At 45.7% G+C, this 22807-nt stretch overlaps 1 protein-coding gene across 1 annotated transcript; it reads left to right on the top strand.

Annotated features, from left to right (window-relative positions):
* Positions 1 to 4928: 4928 nt before the first annotated feature.
* On the top strand, positions 4929 to 6404 carry LOC143782140 (uncharacterized). Its single transcript, XM_077269270.1, has 4 exons — positions 4929 to 5059; positions 5523 to 5632; positions 5726 to 5872; positions 6350 to 6404. The coding sequence occupies exons 1-4, from the start codon at positions 4943 to 4945 to the stop codon at positions 6402 to 6404; spliced, it is 429 nt and encodes a 142-aa protein (XP_077125385.1). The 5' UTR covers positions 4929 to 4942.
* Positions 6405 to 22807: the final 16403 nt, after the last annotated feature.

The following is a 22807-nucleotide window of genomic DNA, read 5'->3' as shown; positions in this document are numbered from 1 at the left end:
AATTAATAAAACAATATTTATCCTTGATACTACATGGTCTGAGGGGAATAGGTGTGATCCTCTCAAACCATAATCTCCACGGGTTCCCCACTAAACATAAGGAATAAATAGTTTATATATGTGAACAAAACATAGCAGTACTGAAAATGTGGCAAAACACAATATCCAAATGAAGAAAGTAGACACAAGTAACTAATGCAGAAGAGTGATGATTCAGTGGGATATATGCTTGAAGAACTGCATGTTTGCTAACCCCCACAGCTGTGGGGTACTAGACTCTATCATCACAATGAAGGAAAACGACGTTCTATCAATTGGAGAACCTGAAATGATGAAAGAGTTTTGTCATGACAAATGGTGTAAAAAAAACAATTTATTACAATCACAATTGCTTGTTACACCGGTAAACAAAGATCCTCATTCAGTCCCCCAGGTGAGAGACTGCGAAGATTGTATATCCATTTTGATTCTCGTCTTAATAATTCAAGAGTGATGTTGCCACCTCTGATACCTGTCAGTACAGCCTCCAAACCAAGCACCCTGAGATCAGCACTAGAACCATTGTGTATCTGTAAAAAATGTGATGCCATGGGGGGTCAATATTTTGCCTTTTGCCAGATCGACTTTAGCGGTATTTATACTAGAAAGGTGTTTGTACTCTACGCCTAAGTTCTTGACTTGTCTGACCCACGTAGATTTTAGGGCAATTACAAACCAGACCATAGATCAGATTTTTTTACCTACAGTTGAAAAAAGTGTTAGAGGAAATTGGCGATATAAGGGTGGGAAGAGAAATACTGACTCCCAATTGTTAGATGGCAAATGCTGCATCCGCCACAGGCAAAAGTTCCCCTTAATCGTACACCCCTTTCTAACCTATGAGTAGGTCTCTTGAAATGGCTGTGGCAAAGTGAATCTTTAAGAGACTGAGCCTTCCTAGCTACCAAGGTGGGTTTAGGGGCTATATGGGGTGCCAATTTGGGTTCATTGACCAAAATTCCCCAATATCTGGACAGAATACCGCGGAGTGCCTGCCACTGATTGTTATATGTTGTCACCAGGCCTATTGGTCCTGCATACGTGGATTCAAAAGGTGTGCCCGTTCCGAATCCCTGGCTGACAAAGGCTCTCGAAATTACCTTCTTGGGGTATCCTCTATCCTTGAAGCGATCAGTCAAATCTCTGGCTTGCGTTAGGAAATCTTGTTGAGTAGAGCAATTCCGCTTTAAACGAAAAAATTGCCCCTTTGGACTGCCTTTCCTAAGGTGTTCTGGGTGGAAGCTTGCATAATGGAAAATGTTGGTTGACGTGTGTTTTCGGTATTTTGTCGTCATCACACGTGAATCCTTGATTTTCAGATTTAGATCCAAAAATTCCACCACCAGATCTGAAAAGTTGGCTGTGAGATGAATGTTCATTGACCAACTAAATAAAAACGATTTGAAGTTCTTACAAACATCGACGGGTCCAGTCCATAATAAAAGCACGTCGTCAGTGTAACGATACCATCTGTGTTGTGAATTCTGTTGTGGGTTCTGCTCTTGGGCTCCCTCCGGTGGTTATAAGTGGTAGTGCTGCTGTTTGTCCTTCACAGCAGTCATCAGGTGCGTCCACTTCGGACGGGGCTATTTAGTCTGGCCTCACCCTTTGAGTGCCAGTTGTTCATTGTTTCTGGAGGATTCACATTCCTTCCTGGTCGCCCCTGCTTGCAGTTCATTTCTTCAAGATAAGTTCTGCTTGTTTTTCTGCCCACATGTTGTGGGCCTCATTGTTCAGTGCATTGCATGTTTTTTCTTGTCCAGCTTAATCTGTGTAAGGATTTATGCAGCCGAGCTGGAATCTCTGGAGATGCAGATTTACGCTCCAAGTCTTTAGTTAGATTTGGAGTTTTTTTGTATTATCTGTGGTGGACATTTCTTAGTATTTTTAATACTGACCGCATAGTTCTCTGTCCTATCTTTTCTATCTAGCTAGATTGGCCTCCTTTGCTAAATTCTGTTTTCAGCCTGTGTATGTTCCTTCCTCTCCTCTTACAGTCAATATTTGTGGGGGGCTGCCTATCCTTTGGGAATTTTCTCTGAGGCAAGATAGTTTTCCCTTTTCTATCTATAGGGTTAATTAGTCCTCCGGCTGTGTCGAGGTGTCTAGGATTGGTAGGTACATCCCACGGCTACTTCTAGTTGCGGTGTTAAGTCCAGGGTCTGCGGTCAGTACAGTTACCACATTCTCCAGAGTACGTCTCATGCCGCTCTTAGGCCACCAGATCATAACACATCTGAAAACGTGTTTTTGAAATTCCGGCAAAAAGTACACATGAGTGACTTCCCCACCACCCTAAAAACAAGTTTGCGTACGAGGGTGCGCATCTTGCCCCCATGGCGGTCCTGGATACCTGCCTGTAAAACACTGTCAAATACGAAGTAGTTCTTATCCAGGATAAAATGGAGGAGGTCTACAAGGAAGGAGTCATGTTTGTCACCGGAAGTACGTTGATTCAAGTAAAAAGACACCGCTTGGAACCCCAGGTCATGTCGATGCAGGTGTACAGGGATTCCACATCTAGGGTGACAATGAAAGTATCAGCTGGAATAGAAAGATCCTCAAACAAAGTCAATAAATTAGATGTCCTTGATGTAAGATGCCAGAGTGGTAACCAAAGGCTGTTGAGAAAAATCAACGTAAATGCAGTGTTTTTCAAGTAAGCCACCAATGCCCGACACTATCGGCCCACCTGGGGGTTCAAGTAGCGACTTGTGCACCTTGGGTAGCATGTAAAACGTAGGGACCCTCGGATGCTTGATGGTAAGGAAATCCTTTTCTTTTTTATCAATGACATTGTATGTAACGGCAACCTGTATAAGATTATCCAATTTTGAATTAAAGACTGTGGTGGAATCGGAGGGAAGTTTCTGGTAAAAAAAGGGGGTTATGCAACTGTCTTTTTGCCTCCTTTAGATAGAGGTCAACTGGCCAGATAACTATGTTCCCCCCTTTATCGGCCTCCCTTATTATCAGATCTTTATTCCCTCTGAGATTTAAAATAGCCTTCCTCTCAGAATTATTGATATTATTAAACAAAGTGGGTTTTTTATCCAAGCTCCATATGTCTCTACATACTGCGTCAAAGAAAATCTTGACTGCTGGGAAGAAGGTCAAACTTGGTGTCGCTTGCGATGGTAGTCTATCCAGAAAACGTCTTCTAGATGTTGGATTTTCATTTTCCTCCAGTAATGAGATAAGATCCCTTAGTGTCTCTCTCGTTCAAAGGCATGCTATCTATGACCGAAGGTTGGTGATACATTAATTTGAAAGTAAGCTGCCTACAAAATAAGTAGAGATCTTTGACAAAGGTAAATTTATCCAATACATTCATAGGACAAAAGGACAGACCCCTTTTTAATCAGTGATTTCAATGGGGGACAACTGATAGTCAGAAAGATTAATGATTTGAAGCTTACCCTTTTCCTGGTGTGATGAGATCATACAAGAGACATCAGTAGCAGAAGGATTAGTTAGTATTTCCGGTTCCTTCTGGTCCCGCCCATATAGTCAGAGCACCCACTCTGCAAGCTGTTATGCTTGTCGGGTCTAGGGGGATTCCTGGGTCGCGGCAGGAGACTCACCTACGCAGCTGCTGCTGAAGATCTCAGGCTGTCGCGGCGGTGTCCTCACTAAATGAGGTGATCAGTTGCGGCACATGCTCCTCCCGATCCTCTTCTCCCGGTCTGCGTTGTCCCCGGGTGCTGCAGACCCGGCACTTCTGTTCTCACAGCAGCTGCAGCCTCACCGTGTCCGGTCCCGACGTCACTTCAGCCGACGAGCGGGAGTCGTCCTGGTATCCGGAGGCGGCAGGGTATTCAGCGTCGGTGACGGCTCCAGTCCTCTGCTGCAGATCACATTGCAGCTCCAATGTGTGGGTGCCGGTGGTTGCTGTAATCCTTCAGGGAGGAGGCAGAATCTTCTCTCTGGGGTTGTTTAATGTCGCTTGAGCCAGGAATTAAATTCTCCTTCACAGTCTTTGTCCCATGAGAGTCTGAGGTTCAGGAGTTTGGCAGCTTTGTTTGCTGGGATATTCTTAGACCTCACAGTTGTAGGTATCTGGTCCCAAAATGGCAGTGTCACTGTGGGAGGCCACCAGCATATACATTTCAAAGCTTTTTATCTCAAGTTCTCCTTTGCCTAGAGACTTGGTCTTGGTCTCAGTTTAAGCTCTGGGTGTTAGGCTTTTAGAAGGCAAAATTTAGGCAAATAAAGGTCTGAGTTGCTTTTTGACGTGTTATAGTAGGGGTTTCTGTGGGAGCTCTAGACTCTTGTGTCTTCACATTCTAAGAGCCAGGCCACGCCCCCACTTTTGTTTTCTAAGAGTCACCTCCGCTTCATATTTGTCTAACATTTCTTTGAGCCTGGCATTGAAACAAGTGACCTGAGTTTCCTCGAACTTGGCCAATTTGGATTCCAGATCCTTGATATACCTTAGTTGTAGAGAAAAGATCTTTGTCATGCTCTAAGAGTAAATTGATAAGCATATGGGAACAACGCATCAGGCATCATCATCTATCCCCCACCCCCTGAAGATGGCTGGACCATCATTGTAAATACATCATTGTAAATACACACCTGTACTTTGTATCTCCCCACCTCATTGTAGATTGTAAGCTCTCACGAGCAGGGGCGTCTTATTTTGCTTTAGGGTATGTTCACACGTTCCTGATTTCCATCCTTTTTTTTTTCAGGACTGAAACCGCAGGTCTTTGCAGAAAACGCAGGTGCGGTTTTGGTGCGTTTTTTGATGCGGTTTTTGATGCAGTTTTGTCTGCAGATTGTCTGTGTTTGACACAAATAAAGCTTAACTGCAGTTGGGGGGGGAAAAAAAAAAATGATGTCATTTCCTTGTCCAACTCTTTTCTTCTTCCATCCTCCATTTTGGAACTTGCACATCAAAATGAGTGGACGTGCTGAGCGTAGGCCAGATGACAGCCCGCGGATCCAGCTCCGCACGCCACACCGGATTGCGATCCTTGGTTTGATGCTTCTAATTCTGAATCAACATGCACGTCAGGTAAGCAGATGTCTGTTTGTTTTATATATTGGGTTATGGGTACATGTCCACGTTCTGGAAACACTGTATGTTTGGCGCTGCGTGTGGCCGCAGCGCCAAACATGCAGCGTCCACATATAACAGCATAGTGGAGGTGATTTCATGAAATCACGTGTCCACTGTGTGTCATCCGTCAGCCCTGCGACTCCGGACATGCTGCGTGTCTTTTATGATCACAGCATGTCCGTGTTCCTTGTTGAGAAGCTGCGTCTCCGCAATGAATAAAACAGGGCCCTATGCGTGGGGTGCGATGATGCCGGATTTGTACAATGAACACATCTGGCATCATTGCGTCCCAGAAGGGGGTGGGCCTTCCTGAATGTGGACACGTACCCTTACATAATCCACATTGTTTTCCAGGCATGTTTGATATATTTTTCTAATTGTTGTGTTTACAAAATATTTTTTTATTTTTTTATTTTAGAGGCTGCGGCGGCAGAGAAGACGTGCGCAGAAACGAATGTGGGTGCACCCGCTTGTAGCAGACCGAACTGAGAAGGGGCACTTTTATGTGCTGTACAATGATTTGAGGAGGTAAGTAGAAATATATTGAATGACTAATTTACATTTTTTTGCTAGCAGTACTTGTGAAGTAACCCTTTTTTGTGTTTCTTTTTAAATTTTCAGATATCCTGAAAAATGTATATCGTTTTGTCGGCTACCAATTATGGCATTTGACAGACTGCTCACCATCCTGGCACCCCATTTAAAACGGCAAGACACGGTGATGAGGAAGTCCATCTCTGCAGAGGAAAGGCTGCTCATCACCTTGCGGTAAGTAACAATTTTTTTGGGGGAATGTCGTTAGGTCTCTATTTTACACGTCTCTGTGTCCAGTATGTGTGATTAAACCCACCCAGTCCCATACCTCCCAACTTTACAGGAACGGAAAGAGGGACAACCAAGCCCCGCCCACCCTCATAACCCCACCCCTGGCCACACCCGTCCCACACTCCACCTACTTCAATTAATGTGAACATATTCTAACTACTGACCTTATATCATACCAAAAAAAGGGATCAACTAGGAATAGCAGAAACATTATCTTATGTTAGATCTCTCGATATCATTCTAACTTGCAGAACACAATGTGTCTGCATCTAAGGGCTCATGTGCAGTGGCGTATTTCAATTGTGGATTCTGCAATTGAAATATGCCATTCATTTCAATGGGAGATAAAGCCCTCATTTTCTGATTGCGGACATGCTGCGGAACAGAAAACACTCCTCATCACGTCTATTCTTTCTGCAGATTCCGCAGTTTGGCATCCTGTTCAATGAACTGGATGCCGAATTTCCGCAATTGAATTGCGGAAGCCGAGCGGAGATTACGCTCCCGTACAGTGGACATGAGTTCTAATGGGTAACTGCATAAGTCACCCCACCCTTCTATGTAGATATTTTGTACAAAAGAAAAACGTAATACAGAAAAAAAACATTTATTTCTAACAAGTGGCTCATTAAAATGTAAACACAACCCGGTAATGATACTAAAGTAAGAACTTAATCACGAGTATGGGAACAAAGACAGTTTCATTTTTGCCTGGAATTTCTATTGGTAGCTCCAAATAAATGTGATTGCAGAAGCAGAATAGAAAGGGCAAAATGGAGATTGAATGGCAAAGATAAATAACAGAATTATTTTCTTGAAACAAATTTACATGCAAAAAAGAAAACTGCTCTAATCAAGGACCACAAGGTCGTCATCGTCAGCAGCCTGAGGCCTACTAGGCACAGATGTGGGCTTTGTAGCAGCAGGAGCTTGTTGTCCCTTCTTTGGTCCTGTTGTGGATTTTCCTCTAGTTGCTCCACTAGAGAAAGGCTTGTTTGATGCAGCAGTAGAAGCCCGATGAAACAAAGGTGCCAGTCTCTTGGCAGGGAAAGAAGCTGCTTCCGTGGTGATAACAGGTTCCCTTTCAGGACTTACTTCAATTTCTTGTACACCGGTAGTTTTCCTACCAAAAGGTTCAGCAATGGGCTCGATAAGAATCTGGTTTCCCTCACTACTAGGCCCAGCTACACTAGTACTTGCTCCCTCTACATCTGTACCAGATTGCTGCCTACTGGATAAGGCCACAGAAGTAGCAGATTTCGCTTTTTTGAGGAGCTGTGGAGATGGCTGCCACTTGTGACATTCTGTGGTAGAAAAAATATTGATTTTGCTGGCCAGTATTGCACAGAGCGTATTTCGGACTGTAGTTACAGTCTCATATACATTTGGGCCTGGCTGTTGTGTAATAGGATGTTTTCCTAGTGTGCTCCGCTGATCTGTGAGAACCTTACGAACAATGCTAAACAATCTCACATGAGGCATTGCTGTGGGGAATTAAAAGGAGAAATTTGACTAGCTTGCAAAGCACTGAATATTGATACTGTCCACTCACAGGATCTTTGATTTGTGACAGCTGATGCCAAAATTCATCAATCCTGGTAGTTTGCATCAATGAAGCATCACTACTTTGATATACACTGAATTCAATCAGTAGTTTATCCATGTCTTGGGCAGCAATGACATTCGGAAATCTCTGTATAACTATCTGGATGTCATCGATACTTGACACTAATCGCATATCAGGATTCACAAATTTCATACTTTTAAGTACTGGGTCCTCTAGAGGCATGGCCTTTTTCATATAATCCAATGCTTTACAATAAAAGCACACAGTCTCAGTTTCAAATTTCTTGAACATGACAGTGTCCACTAGGTTTTCTCTTCTAGAGTAATTTCTAGTTTCAAACCCAATAAAAATATGCTCCTTGGGCAGATGTAGAGATGAGTCAGAATAAGGAATTTCCAAGAGATTTACAGCTCCAGCAATCACTGCTGGCTGCACAAATCTGACCAAAATATCTTTGTAAAGTTTTAACATGGCAGTGTGCAGGTGGTGTATCATTGGCGCTTCTGTTTGCAGCAGTACGTTAAACGTATTAAATATAGGCAGAACCGAGTGCAAAAATAAGAGATATACTTTTGTCAATGGATTTTGTATACTGACAAGAATGCGCCTCTCTCTAGCGCCAAGCGAGTCACTGTCTTCCTCAAACGTACTGAGAAAATAAGACTTGAGGGCATCCCAATTAAATAGGGTTCTTTCAATAGACTTTTCAAGTGACAGCCAACGAGTCTTCACATGCTTCACTAATTTTCTAACAGCAGTGTTACAAAATGCCATGTAATCATGCAATGTACTCACCCTTTTTGCACTTCTTTGAAAGTGGAAGTATATGTCAACAATGAGGTCTTCCACACATACAGACAACGGTTTTGCTGCGTGTTCAGCCATTAAATGGACTAGATGACAGGGACAGCCCACAGCATATGTCTTTTGCTCAGAATGCTGAGCGTTTCTTATTCTGGCCAGCACACTGTTGTGTTTTCCCTGCATATTAGCTGCATTATCAGCAGAATATGTAGCACACATATTCCAGTCTGCATTATGTTTTTTTAACATGGTGTCAACTGCATGAAAAAGGTCTTCAGCTCTAGCAGATGGGCATGAGACCATATCTAAAAATTCCGTTACAATCAGCCCCGTTTCCGGGTGTTCAAAAGTGATAAGTACGGGGAAGTACTTTTCAAAATTATCAGAACCAGCATCCATTGCAATGCCAAAATATTTTTTCTGGCCTTGAATCACATTCCTAACATTGCAGAGTGCCTCTGGTGCTATAGCTCCCTGAATAATATGTGTGGTCTTAGTTGCTGCACATAATAATATAATAATAATAATAATTTTATTTATATAGCGCCAACATATTCCGCAGCGCTTTACAACTTATAGAGGGGACTTATACAGACAATAGACATTACAGCATAACAGAAATCACAGTTCAAAACAGATACCAGTAGGAATGAGGGCCCTGCTCGCAAGCTTACAATCCATGAGGAAAAGGGGAGACACGAGAGGTGGATGGTAACAATTGCTTTAGTTATTTGGACCAGCCATAGTGTAAGGCTCGGGTGTTCATGTAAAGCTGCATGAACCAGTTAACTGCCTAAGTATGTAACAGTACAGACACAGAGGCTATTAACTGCATAAAGTGTATGAGAACATGATGGAGGAACGTGATTATGTTGTTGTTTTTTTATTAATAGGCCACACAGGGATAATTAGGCACATGCATATCTTTCAGCAATCTTGGAATCTGGAAACATTCTTTTAACTAAAGGCCGTACATGGTTACTAGTGGCTAATGATATATTATGCTCAACCAAAAAGCCAGTAAACAATACTTCTGCTTTTATAGTATTTTCTGCTAATCTCGAATCAGAAGAAGGAAAGAATGTGGACACTGGTTTAGTCTGAGTGATAGACTTGGCTGATCCTGCATGCTTATTGGTGTTAATATGTCTGGTTATATCATTATAACCACCATGCCTCACTGAAAAATCACATGCACAAAGTTCACAGAATGCAAACAAAACTCCTCGCCGTGATTTCTTTATAAATGGATGTTCTTGCATCCAAGCATCTTTAAAATGGCTGTCCCTTTGTGCCTTTTTCTTAGGTGATTCAGTGAATCCTTCAGCCATGCTGTTTTCTGAAACGCCTTTGATAAATTGAAAGCTGTTTGTTTTGGAAAGAGAAATACAGACAATACACTTATGGCAGATCTGTAGCTTTAATTGAAACGGGGAACTGTTTTAACCAGGCAAATATAACCCAAACACATCCTTCTTGGTGGGTCAAGAGTTGGTGTTCTTTAAAACACAGGAGCGGATCCGAAAACAAGAAGTATCAATCTAGAGCAGGGGTCTCAAACTCGGGCAGACGTATCATGGGCCGCACATTGAAAAAGTTTCTAGTTGATGGGCCGCATTAATTTTAGGTATGAAACATTACATTTCCCCCTCCCCCGAATCCCCCCCCAATCCAAAAGACCCTGGATCCCCCCTAATCCTAAATACCCTGGATGCCCCTTCCTCCATCCTACAAATCCTTTCTCACTCCCCAATCCTATGGACCCCGTGACCTCCCACCCAATGCTAAAGACCCCAGATTTCTGCCTCTCTGCGCAGTGCCCTGCTGTCTATGCTCTGAAGCTGCAGCGCTATCACCTTCTTTCAAAGATTGGCAGCCATGCTGCAGACTGTTCAATTTATGGGGGCACTGGCCTGGGCAACGCAGGCAGGCGCCCCTGTCATGTCCGATGGGCCGCATGTGGGAGGGCAGCGGGCCGCGTGTTTGAGACCCCTGATCTAGAGGCTTAACATGTAGCTCCGCACCACTAAATTTTGGACATGTGCCAAGTTGCTGCTGCTGTGCTTTTTTTATTGTTTATTTTAGATATGGCTCCTGGGCCATATATATTATATGTTCCATTTAAATGCATTCTTTAGTGATATTGGGGCCTTAGGAGCCTAACAAGCATCCAGGTTAAGGTGTGACTGATACCTCTGCAGTATTTTAATTCTTCCCATAATCGGTCTACATTTTGATATCACTCCTATGTTTGACTTTAAAAACGGCAAGTGTAAATCTAGGCTTAATGCAGCATAAAGCTTTTCTACATTAATTATGCCATAATTTTGTAATTGGTGGGGGCTCAACCATTTGAATGGGTTTCCTCCCACACTTTAAAAACATACTACCGTAATAGATAATATACATTTAGGGCTTATTCACACAGGTGACAAAGCCATGGCATGCAACTTTAAATTTTGATGCCCTCAGTCGCATGGGCAGCCAGTGTGACAGCTGTCATATCATGCGACCAGTGCTACCATTCGCATGATATCGCAGGGTTTTTTACGCGAGAGTAGCACAGGTTTACACTTACAGTTGTCCATGTGAATAAACCCTAAGCCTTTATAGGAACAGCCAAATGCAAGTCATGGCAATCTGTGTAAAGAGCTGCAGCATTCATGAAGGGACTGCAGTGCCTGCATCTAGTAATTACAGTACAGAGGGACTGCAAAGAGTGGCTTTCACCATGAATGACCAACATGTAAACTTTGAAAAAGACACCATTAATTTTAATTAGTATACTCGTAAGCTGCGGCCACACGAGCGTACTTCCAGCAAGAACACCCGACGTGTTCGTGCTGGAAGTCCGCTCTGAAACCTGGCTCTGACAGCGGTGGAAGTCAGAGCCAGGTTTCAGAGCAGACTTCCAGCGCGAACACGGCAGGCGTTCTCGATGGAAGTAACCTCGTGTGGCCGCAGCCTTTTACGTTGTTGTTCGTACAGGGATTTTGAACACCTATCATTTTCCCCCTCACAGAATACAGCTGATTGCTATGAGCTCTAATGGTGCATTGGTCTAAGTTCAGCTTATCCTTGGGGGGGGGTACTGCATTTCGACGCGGTGATTCACCCAAAAATCTAATTTAGTTCAGAACTGAAGGTGGGCTGAATGTTGCAGCTGTAACAGATGCCAAAATTCGAATTTTCTTTAAAAAAAAAGAAACAGTGATTGTGTTGGGGTTATATTTAAATTCCATATTATAAGCAGATTCCCTCTACAGTAATTTTTCCTGCTTCTGGATGGCATATGTAAACAGGAAAAATTCTTAAAAAGGTCATCTGTTTCCAACCAACGTGGTGGAACTTTGAAAAATAACAGACAGACAACATAGAAACTTTGAACCAACTTTATTTAACTGCGTAAACCAAATGATCAACAAACTTTGTTGGCACTCACCAAATTCCTTTAATGTTTCAAACAATGGCAGCTCTAGTAAGTAAAATGTGAATAAGTTTAACATTTTTTGCATAAAATATTCATCACCATTAGTGACTCAAGTTACAGTATATCGGATCCCCAACACGGAGCAAGAGTACAAGATTCCAGGGAAATTCACCTGCTCCACATATCCTACTGGGGCCTTTTTGTGGGTGAAACAGGGTAAAGATTAAATGCAAAAATAAGATCACATCGCCGCACAATAGATGAAAAAAAAGGACGGATCTACCTGTGGCCGAACACTTCCACTAGCAAGGACACAACATAGGACATATAGGAGTTATTGTCCTAAGTGGCAATGTGACATCTCAGACACAAAACATCATGGGAATACAAATTCAGTAAAGGTACCGTCACACTGAGCGACGCTATAGCGATGCCGATAGCGGGACGACCAAATCTGGGTCGCTGTAGCGTCGCCCCTATGACGCTGTAGCGTCGCGACTGTGTCGCTGGAGAGGTGTCAAACACAGCGAGTACATACCGCTGAATCGACGATTTCGTGACGTTGTAGCGATCCACACGTGACGCTACAGCGATCCACATGTAACCTTTCCAGCGTGACAAGTCGTTGTCGAGGCGTCAAACGTGTCGCTGTACACTGCCTAGCGGGAGATATGCGACAAAAGAAAGGCCAGAACTTTCAGCAGCGAGCACGCTATTGCGTCACGCTTTACAGCGATCTCAGCAGCGATCTCGCTGTGTGTGAAGGTACCTTAAGACTTCTGACACATTGATATCAGGACTGAACAGAGATGTGGTGTCTATGGCGCATTATAAATCCTAACCTCTGGTACATGCCAGGCCTGTGACCACTCACCAGGAACTTCTAAGGGATCATAAAACAAGTAAACTCTTTTGACCAGACTAATGGAGCAAACCATTTTCAGACCCAGCCTGGCCACTTTTATTTCCTCCCCCTCCCCCGTATTTGTAATTTTCTTGAAATGTCCTGTATCCATGGCTCTGTGTGTGTAATAAGTCCATTTCTTCAGATAGTTTCATTATGCCTGAAGGAGACATAAGGAGTCTGGAAAGCTCGCTCTAAGTACCACCTACTATTTTTGTTAGCCATTAAAAGGTATCACACCTAACCTTGTTTCTCTTTTTGAGAGCATTAACATTTGACTCAAGTTAAAAATAGATTTGTCACTATAAATGGCCCTTAAAGGGGTTCTGCGGCTACAGAAATTCTTATCTGCTCCGCTGTGTCTGCCACTGACGGTCCATTTGATCCTGCGGTCCCGCTTTCATTCCGCCGTCCCAATCACTTTAGAAATGCATCTTGTTTTTTTAGCCACTTCCTGTTGATTGGACAACTGGAGGCTCCTTTCTCTTCCAAGTCGCAATGTGTTGGCCCGCCTCCGTGACGCGCCAACCATGTGATGGCCGCATCACATGACTAATTTATGAATGAATCCCGGGCTGACACACACTGCGCTCCGGAAGAGAAATGATCCTCCAGTCCTCCAAGCCACCGGAAGTGGTTAAAATTAGAAAAGTCACTCCTAAATTCAGCAAAACTGGTACGGAATCTATCCGGGACCCCAAGATCAACAGGACCATCAGCGGGGGGCTCAGCGGAGCAGGTAAGAAATGCTATAGCCACAGAACCCCTTTAAGACAAGTTTGAAAATTAAAAAAACAGTGATTGCTAAACATACAAACAGCAGATTTACAGCATAAAAAAAAGTATATTACAAGGTCAAAATCTGGCATATTAATCTCATAAATTTAGCAAAGGTTTATTTATACATAAGCGATGTTTGATTTAGCTCATCATTATTAAGTATGCATGCTTGCAATAGTTCATTGCACTCGAAGGAATCCTTTTGGGAGATCCTCCAGCCCCTGCTCCAATAAGCCTCAGCCCTCATTGACTCCAATGACGATTGGGGTTCGGGGGTGCTGAACCCAACTTTCAATTTTGGTGCATTTGCACATTACTAGTAAGCAGTTAGGCCCCTTTCACATTTGCGCCATCCGTTCCGCTATGGAAATCCGTCAAAAATTTTTTTTGGCGGATTGTTAATAATCCGCCAAAATCTCCATTATAGTCTATGGGGCTTGTTTTCCAATCCGCAACCTTCAGTTAGCTTCCGTTTGCCTCCGCAAAGCTCTGATCCGCCAAAAAGTGTAAAAAACATGCGGATTGAAAAGTAAAACATGTTCTACTTTTTCATCGGCAATCCGCAACGGATCCGCAACGGATTCCTTCTATCCGTCAATGGGAGTCTATGAGAGTGACTAATAATAGCGGATACTTGCGGATACTAGCGGATCCAAAGCCTTTTTTTTACATGGAGCATGCTCAGAAGAGTCCCGGAACTATGCAAATGACCCTGACAGAGTAATTATGGGTAAAAGCCTTCCAGAAGGACCTCAGTCTTCCTATGGAGCCAAAATGATTGAAAATCTGCGAAAAAAACGATCCGTTTGCATCCAGAACAATCCGTTTTTGCACAATGCGCAAAAAAATGAAATCCGCCAAAAATGTTTTTTTTTGGCGGATTTCCATAGCGGAACGGATGGCGCAAGTGTGAAAGGGGCCTAACAACCATCACAAAATCAAGCAAGTAGGAGAGAAAAAGAATAAAAGCAGCCATTCAAATGTAGCTTTGGAATTGTAAAGTGTGGGGGAATGGATGAAATCCTGTAAGCACGCTATAAAGCAATAAAACCCAAACTTTTCAGTTTTGAGAAGAAATATTTTACTTCAAGAAACCCCTACCAAATTTCCTTATTTTCCTAAAAAAAAAAAAAACCCACCACAATATACCCATTAATAACTGCAGCAAAAATAAGGCACTGATGTACTTACCCCCAAACACTGTAGATTTCGTCTTTGTTGGGTAGACTTACAGATGTAGTTTGGTGAACTACGGTAGGTCTGAAAAATTAAATTCACTTTATATTTTGCTGCGCAGTTACAACCAATCATGCCAAATAAACAAGGAAAAGCATGGAGACATAGGGTACCCTTACACCTACCGACTAGACGGCCGTCCATCAGCCGACCGTCTAGCTGTGTTCGGCCGCTGACTGGACCTAAATAACTCAAGTGCGGCCACCGACTGATTGAATTGAACAGTCATCAACTGTTTGAATTGAATGGAGGTCCCGCAGCACAGCATATGTAAAGGCCATATTGCAGCCTGTACACATGCCAGGGGTCCACTCACCTGTCCAGCATCTTCTCTACTCCCAGGCACTGAGTGCAGGACGAGCTGTGACATCCCGGTCATGTGAGCTGCTCACATGCCCGATGATGTCACAACAGGTCCTGGACAGGGTAGTTTCTAAGGAATTTGACCAACAGGGCGAACATCAAAAAAGCCCCCCCCCCTTGTCAAGAGTGTTGATTGTTAACTTACAGGGCAATGCGCGGTGGGGAGGTGTGGGCAGCGGATTCGGGAGTCTCCGACTCGGATTTGGGACCGGAGGACCGTCAGTGCTCGAACACAAAACTTATTTTTAGAGGGATATTAGCCAAGTGAATATTGCTCTAAAATCCCCCACCATTGTTTTCAACAGGTGAATACAAATGGGCGTTTATTTTTCTCGCCAACGCCAGGCAAAAAAAAAGAAGTGACATGTTGATTTTTCAGCAAAGGCTGAAAACGCCTCCATTGAAAACAATGGGAGTAATAATTGGAGGGGAAATCCGGAGATTTTCTGTCCATTGACTTTCATGTGCCAAATCGCCTATTTTCTTGCTGTTTTCTGGCGGTTTCAAAACCACGCGATTATTGCCAGCATAACCTCAAGTGTGAATAAGGCCTAACGGCTCCCACACAAGGCCAATTTTGCCATGCAAGCAGTATGTGAACTATTCACATGTGCAGTGGAAAGGATGCCGGTCACTGATCTGAAGTGTTAGCGGCATGCTAATGTATCCGGAGACCTGGTAGCAAGTTTGCCACACACACACACGCTATTCCCATGTGAAAACTCATTCGTGTGACAACAGCCTAATGCTTAGTTAGTGGAGAATACAAGGATCTAGTAAAAAAGATATCGGGAAAGGTAACATGTCCCGTTGAATTACCTGCACAATAGAAGTGTAGCTGTGGTCTTTACTACTGGACTTGAATTCTGGAATTTTTCTAGAATTGACCTAATACAAAGTAAAGCAAAATCAGTCTACAATGTCAAAAAAGTTGGAGGTGCTGCACTTTGGGGCCATGGCTTGGAAGTGCTGCACAAGGGGGAATCTGGGAGCTGCACAGGAAGGACGGGGAGGGGAAGGGGGTAGGAGAGATTGAGGGGAGTGCTACACAGGGGGGCCACAGTAGGGCTGGCCGATGAATCAATTTGATTAACTCGACCTCTGCCCTGCCCACAATTTCACTTTTCATACGAAATCGCCTAATTATATATATTTTTTCCCCGGCAGCGGTGGGTGACTTGGAACAGAGCTGTAGGGGTACAAGTGGAGCTGTAACCAGGGTAGAGGGATGGCACGGCAGTCATGGAGCTGGATACAATGGACACAACAGTGCACAGCAGTGGGCCGGTGGTACTAGAGGCAACAGGGGCATAGCAGCAGGGTAGAAGGCGATGAAGGCACAGCAGCGGTGGTGGTACTGCAGGCAACGAGGCAGTGAAGGTGACAATGGCACAACCGTGGTGGTGCTGGCTGCGACGGGGGCATGGTGGTGGTGCTGGAAGGGATGAGGGCACGGTGGTGGTTGTGCCGACGGGGACATGGCTGCAGAGGAGAATACATTGGGAGACCGGCAATGGTGGCGATACTGGAGGCTACATGGCAGTGGTGCTGGGGGCATGGTGGCAACGGGGCACATTGGTGGTGGTCCTGGAGGCATCGAGGGCACGGATACAACCGGGTGGTGGAGATGATGATGGTACAGCAGCGGTGGTGCGGGAGGTGACAGGGGCACCGCAGTGCTGGAGCTGGATACGACAACGGGAAACAGCGGTGGTGGTGCTGGAGGCGACAGGGGCATGGCGGCGAAGGCAATGGGGGTACAGCAGTGGTGGTGGTACTGGAAAGGACGGCATAGGTGATGAGGGCACGATTGCCGTGGTGCTGGAGGTGACAGGAGCATAGCGACAGAGGCGGCAACGGGGGCACAGTGCTGGTAGTAGTACTGCAGGCAACGGGGCGGTGGAGATGACGAGGGCACAGCTGTGATGGTGCTGGCTGCAACGGGGGCATGGAGGCGGAGGGACAGTGGTGGTGCTGCTGGAGGTAACGAGGGCACGGTGGTGGTTGTACCTGTGGGGGCATGGCAGCGGTGAAGAAGGCAATGGGGGACCTGTAACGATGGTGGTACTGGAGGCTACGGGCGGTGGATCTGGAGGTGATAGGGGCATGGCGGAAGCGGGGCACATTGGTGGTGGTGCTGGAGGTGTAGAGGATACGGTGGTGGGGCATGGCGGCAGTACTGGAGGCAACAGGGTGGTAGAGGCAAAAAGGGTACAGCAGTGTTGGTGCGGGAGGTGCTGGAGCAGGATACAATCGGCATGACGGCACAGCAGCGGCGTTGGTGCTGGAGGCGACGGGACACGCCAGCCGCGCTGGAGGCGACGGAAACGCCAGCCGCGCTGGAGGCGACGGACACGGCAGCGGCGCTGGAGGCGACGGACACGGCAGCAGCGCTGGAGGCGACGGACACGGCAGCGGCGGACACGGCAGCGGCGGCGACGGAAACGGCAGCGGCGCTGGAGGCGACGGACACGACGGGGACACATCAGTGGTGGTGGTGGTATGGAGGCGATGGTGAAGGTGATGAGAGCATGGCTGCGGTGGTGCTGGAGGTGACGGCAGCATAGCGACATGCATCAACGGGGGCACAGTGGAGTGGTGGTACTGGGGGCAACAGGATGGTGGAGGCGATGAGGGCATGCTGGAGGTCACAGTGGGGGGGGCAGTAGCAGTACTAGTAGAGGCAATGGGGCACAGCGGCGGGTTCTGCTGGAGGTGATGCTTAGAGGGGTAAGGTATTACTATTGCCACCCCAAAACGCTAAATACGGCAGCAATGCTTACCGCAAAGCAATCATGATGCGGTAATAAGTATGCTGCCGACCCCCCTCCCCATTACTCACCTCTCCGCCGCCTCCAGAATCTTCCACCGCACTTTGCTTACTGCACGACGGGCGGCTGCCCGCCACCAAGACCTCCGGAAACGATCAGGAGTGATGCAGCAGCATGACCAGACAATAGATCATGCCGGCCGCTTACGTCACTCCTTCCTGACCCCGCCCGGAGTGCGGGAGTCCTAATCGGGCTCTCTCTACGTCCCGGAAGTAGGCGGGGCTTCACCGGCGGCCGCAAATTCGGGATTTTAAATGCCCGAAGCGGGACAGCGGGACCCCGGTGCCAAAGCGGGACTGTCACGCTGAAATCGGGACAGTTGGGAGGTATGAGTAACGGGGTTCCGCAGGGCTCAGTCCTAGGCCCCCTCCTTTTCTCTCTATACACTGCCCCTATTGGACAAACGATCAGATTTGGGTTCCAGTACCATCTTTATGCTGATGACACCCAATTATACACTTTTTCCCCTGACATCACCCCTAGCCTAATTCAAAATACCAAGGATTGTCTGTCTGCTGTTTCGAACATCATGTCCTCCCTCTATCTGAAACTAAATCTCTCCAAAACGGAACTTCTTGTGTTTATCCCTTCTACTAACCTCACTCTACCCAACATCTAAATTACCCTGGAGGGATCAACCATAACTCCCAAGCAGCATGTCCGCTGTCTTGGGGTCACATTCGACCCCGAACTTTTTTTACTCCCTATATCCGATCACTCACTCGCTCTTGTCACCTGCATCTTAAAAACATCTCCAGAATCTGATCTTTCCTCACCTTTGAAACTGTTAAGACTCTTAGGGTATGTGTCCACTTTCAGGATGGCCGGCGGTTTGGACGGAGCGGCAAACCCGCTCCGCTCTAAGCTTCGCCCCCTTCTGTGACGCGATGATGCCGGATGTGTTCATTTCACACATCCGGCATCATCGCACCCCATACATAGGGCCCTGTGATATACCTTGCGGCGGCGCAGCGTCGCCGCAAGGTACACGGACATGCTGCGATCTTAAAAGATGCGCAGCATGTCCGGAATCGCAGGGCCGCCGGGTGCGTGTTACCACGCATAGTGGAGACGGAATTTGATAAAATCCCCTCCACTATGCTGTAACATCTGGACGCTGCTTGTTTGACGCTGCGGCCCCACGCAGCATCAAACACGCAGCGTTTCCTGAACGTTGACACATACCCTTACTGTCGCTCTTATTCCCGTCTGGACTGCTGCAACTCTCTTCTGATCGGTCTCCCTCTTACCAAACTTTCTCCTCTCTAATCCATCTTGAATGCGCTAGCCAGGGTCATATTTCTGTCCAGCCGCTTCAACAATGCCTCTATCTTGTGCCAGTCATTACACTGGCTACCCATTCGCTACAGGGTCCAGTATAAACTCATCTCTCTCACCCACAAAGCTCTCCACAGTTCTGCACCGCCTTATATCTCCTCTCTCATCTCTGTCTATCGCCCTACACGTGCCCTCCATTCTACAAATGACCTAAGACTAACATCCCCCGTATTACGAACCACGCACCTCCATCTCCAGGACTTCTCTTGTGCTGTGCCAGCTCTCTGGAATGCACTTCCCCAGACGATCAGACTGATACCTAGCCCCGACCTATTCAAGCGCGCTTTGAAAACCCATCTCTTCAAACAAGCCTACCACATCAACTACTCAGTAAACTAACTTTGCCCTGTTCCCTCCTTCCGAATATTATTCTGAATCTGCACCCTACTATTCATCTGTCTCCACATCCTCCATTCACTTCTTGACTATTGCACTTAAACACACGGGCTGATGACCGGATCATGCAGCTTTATATGAAAATATATATATATATATATATATATATATATATATATATATAATTGTCTAAGGGGTACTTCTGTCTGTAACAGAAATCCCGCACAGTCCGGCCGAGAATTAGTCCTTCCCTACTTCCGTCCAGTCAGTGCCCGGCGTCTGCTCCATACTCCCCTCCAGTCAGCGCTGACACAGGGTTAATGGCAGCCTTAATGGACCGCGTTATGCCGCGGGTAACGCACTCCGTTAATGCTGCTATTAACCCTGTGTGACCTTTTTACTATTGATGATGCCCATGCAGCATCAATAGTAAAAAGATCTAATGTTAAAAATAATAAAAAAATCTATTCTCACCTTCCGTCATCCGCCGATGTACGCGCAGCTGCCGCCAGCTTCCGTTCCCAGAGATGCATTGCGAAATTACCCAGAAGACTTAGCGGTCTCACGAGTAATTTCGCAATGCATCTCTGGGAATGGAAGCTGGCGGCAGCTGCGCGCGCATCGGGGTAGCGTCGCTGGACGCCGGCGGGTGAGTATATAACTATTTTTTATTGTAATTATTTTTTTAACAGGGATATGGTGCCCACACTGCTATATACTACGTGGCCAGTGTTATATACTGCGTGGGCTGTGTTTTATACTGCGTGGGCTGTGCTATATATTACATGGGCTGTGCTCTATACTGCGTGGCTGCTATATACTACGTGGCCAGTGTTATATACTGCGTGGGCTGTGTTTTATACTGCGTGGGCTGTGCTATATATTACATGGGCTGTGCTCTATACTGCGTGGCTGCTATATACTACGTGGCCAGTGTTATATACTGCGTGGGCTGTGGACTGCAGACTGTGTAGTGACTAGTGATGGCTTATTATAGGACTCTTCACATGCAGCGTTTTTATATGCAAACTAAAAGCAGAAAAAGCGCCAACATTCCAGAAATCTCATGCACAGGTTTTCCTTTCCCTGACCGCAATATACTATAGACGAGGAGATGCTGCAGATTGTGTAGTGGCTGGAGATGTGCAAACTAAAGTAACAAATCACTTTGTTATAGAAAACTGCAGATTGTGTAGTGACTGGAGTGACATTTTATACTTGAGATTGTGTAGTGAAGTTGCTCATTGTATGGGGTTTAGAGCACCTCCTTCAGGGAGGGTCTTGTGAACTCATGTTTGTCTTGTGGGGTCTTGTTTTTACCTAGAAAGATGATAAGTCTTCTGGTGACACATCGGTGGAAATGTTCACACTTGGTGTTAATACATCATTGGCCTAGTTACTGCAGCCGCCACCTCTTGCAATGGAGAATTTAGGAATCTGCAGATCTGGACAAGAACAACTGAAGATCAGAAACTTTACAACTCATTCTGTCCACGTTAACGTTAATGAACCAAAAAGGTCACAAATCCGAGTCGTCTGATTGGAGGAGACTCTACAGGATGAGGGTAGGTCTGCATCGCTGTGGATTGGGGGTCCTGTACAGATACTTCACCAACCATGGGAGGGTTACCCCAACTTCTAATCTCCCTCTTCCCATTATCAGGTGACCCTGATATTCCAGAGCCCCCAATATTCCTGAACTGCTCGACGCCACACCCAAAGAGAAGCACATGGGTCTGGACATAAGGGCTCATTTCCACATGCGAGGCACACGTCCGTATCTCGCATGTGGAAACCAAGCTGTGGAGCCGGCACTCCAGAGCGGAGCGTGCGGCCACATAGGAACACATGGAGCTGCACGCTCCGCTCCAAAGTGCCGGCGCCAGAGCTTGGTTTCCACATGTGAGATACGGACGTGTGCCTCGCATGTGGAAATGAGCCCTTACCTGTAGACTACTACTCCTCCTCTCACACTAATTACCTATCTGGGGGACCATCTATAAAGGTGGAATGATGGGATTCTTCAGTATCTGGAGGGAAATAGAATCAGGGCTCATTTCCACTGGCGAGAGACAAATCGGTCCGTAATCTGGACCGAAAAAACGGATGTAACGTATGCGATTGTCATGCGAGTGCAATGCGATTTTTAATCGCATCATCCGTATGACATCCTATTACTGTCCGATTTGTACGCACCAGTGTCCTTTGAAAAGCCGGCAAATCAGTGCTGTGTACAGTAAAATCACACTGACAGGTTAGAATAGAGTAGATATATACACATAGACTAGGTATATATACATATATATATATACGTCAGTGAGACACCTATATATGTATATTTATATTTAATGCAGCGCAAGATAGCATTAAAGCCGCTAATTCAATTACCGGCTTTTCATTTCTCCTTCCCAAACCCGACATGATATGAGACATGGTTTACATACAGTAAATATCTCATATCCCCCTTTTTTTTGCATATTCCACACTACTAATGTTAGTAGTGTGTATGTGCAAAATTTGGCCGCTGTAGCTGCTAAAATATAGGGTTAAATGGCGGAAAAAATTGGCGTGGGCTCCCGCGCAATTTTCTCCGCCAGAGTAGTAAAGCCAGTGACTGAGGGCAGATATTAATAGCCAGGAGAGGGTCCATGGTTATTGGCCCCCCCTGTTGTGAATTTGGTTTTTGGGCTCCCCCGGTGGTCACTGGTGGTACTGGACTTGTGTGCTTCACTTTCTCTGTTCACCTGTTTCCATCTGGATATGGGTGTATCCTATTTAGCCTTGCTGCTCAGTTATTCTAGTGCCGGCCATCAATGTAACCAGAGCCTTTCTGTTGCATGTTCCTGCTTCTAGACTACTATCAGCTAAGTTGGACTCTTAGTCCTAAGTTTGTTTTGCATTTTTGTTCCAGTTCACAGTTATGTTATTTTTCTGTAGCTGGAAGCTCTTGTGGGCCGAAATTGCCACTCCGGTGTCATGAGTTGACACATGAGTCTTAAAGTAATTTCGGGATGGTATTTTAATAGGGTTTTCAGCTGACCGTGAAGTTCCCTATTGTATCTTCTTGCTATCTAGTAAGCGGACCTCGCTTTGCTGAACCTACCTTCATACTACGTATGTCTTTTCCTCTGAACTCACCGCCAATATATGTGGGGGGCTTCTGTCTCCTTTTTGGGGGAATTTCCCTAGAGGTAAGCCAGGTCTGTCTTTTCCTCTATTAGGGTTAGTTAGTCCTCCGGCTGGCGCTAGGCGTCTAGGGATAAAACGTAGGTACGCCACCCGGCCACTG

Source organism: Ranitomeya variabilis, chromosome 6, assembly GCF_051348905.1.
Source record: "Ranitomeya variabilis isolate aRanVar5 chromosome 6, aRanVar5.hap1, whole genome shotgun sequence".
NCBI classification, from domain to species: domain Eukaryota; kingdom Metazoa; phylum Chordata; class Amphibia; order Anura; family Dendrobatidae; genus Ranitomeya; species Ranitomeya variabilis.
This window is presented reverse-complemented; position numbering and strand designations above follow the sequence as displayed.

What these genes read in the sequence shown, in the direction of transcription:
- LOC143782140 (XM_077269270.1), top strand. Translation starts at nt 4,943, where the DNA reads ATGAGTGGACGTGCTGAGCGTAGGCCAGATGACAGCCCGCGGATCCAG. An exon ending in TGAATCAACATGCACGTCAG is followed by an intron (nt 5,060 to 5,522) that starts GTAAGCAGATGT and finishes TTTTTATTTTAG; the next exon opens with AGGCTGCGGCGGCAGAGAAG. An exon ending in AGGCTGCTCATCACCTTGCG is followed by an intron (nt 5,873 to 6,349) that starts GTAAGTAACAAT and finishes TTCTTTCTGCAG; the next exon opens with ATTCCGCAGTTTGGCATCCT.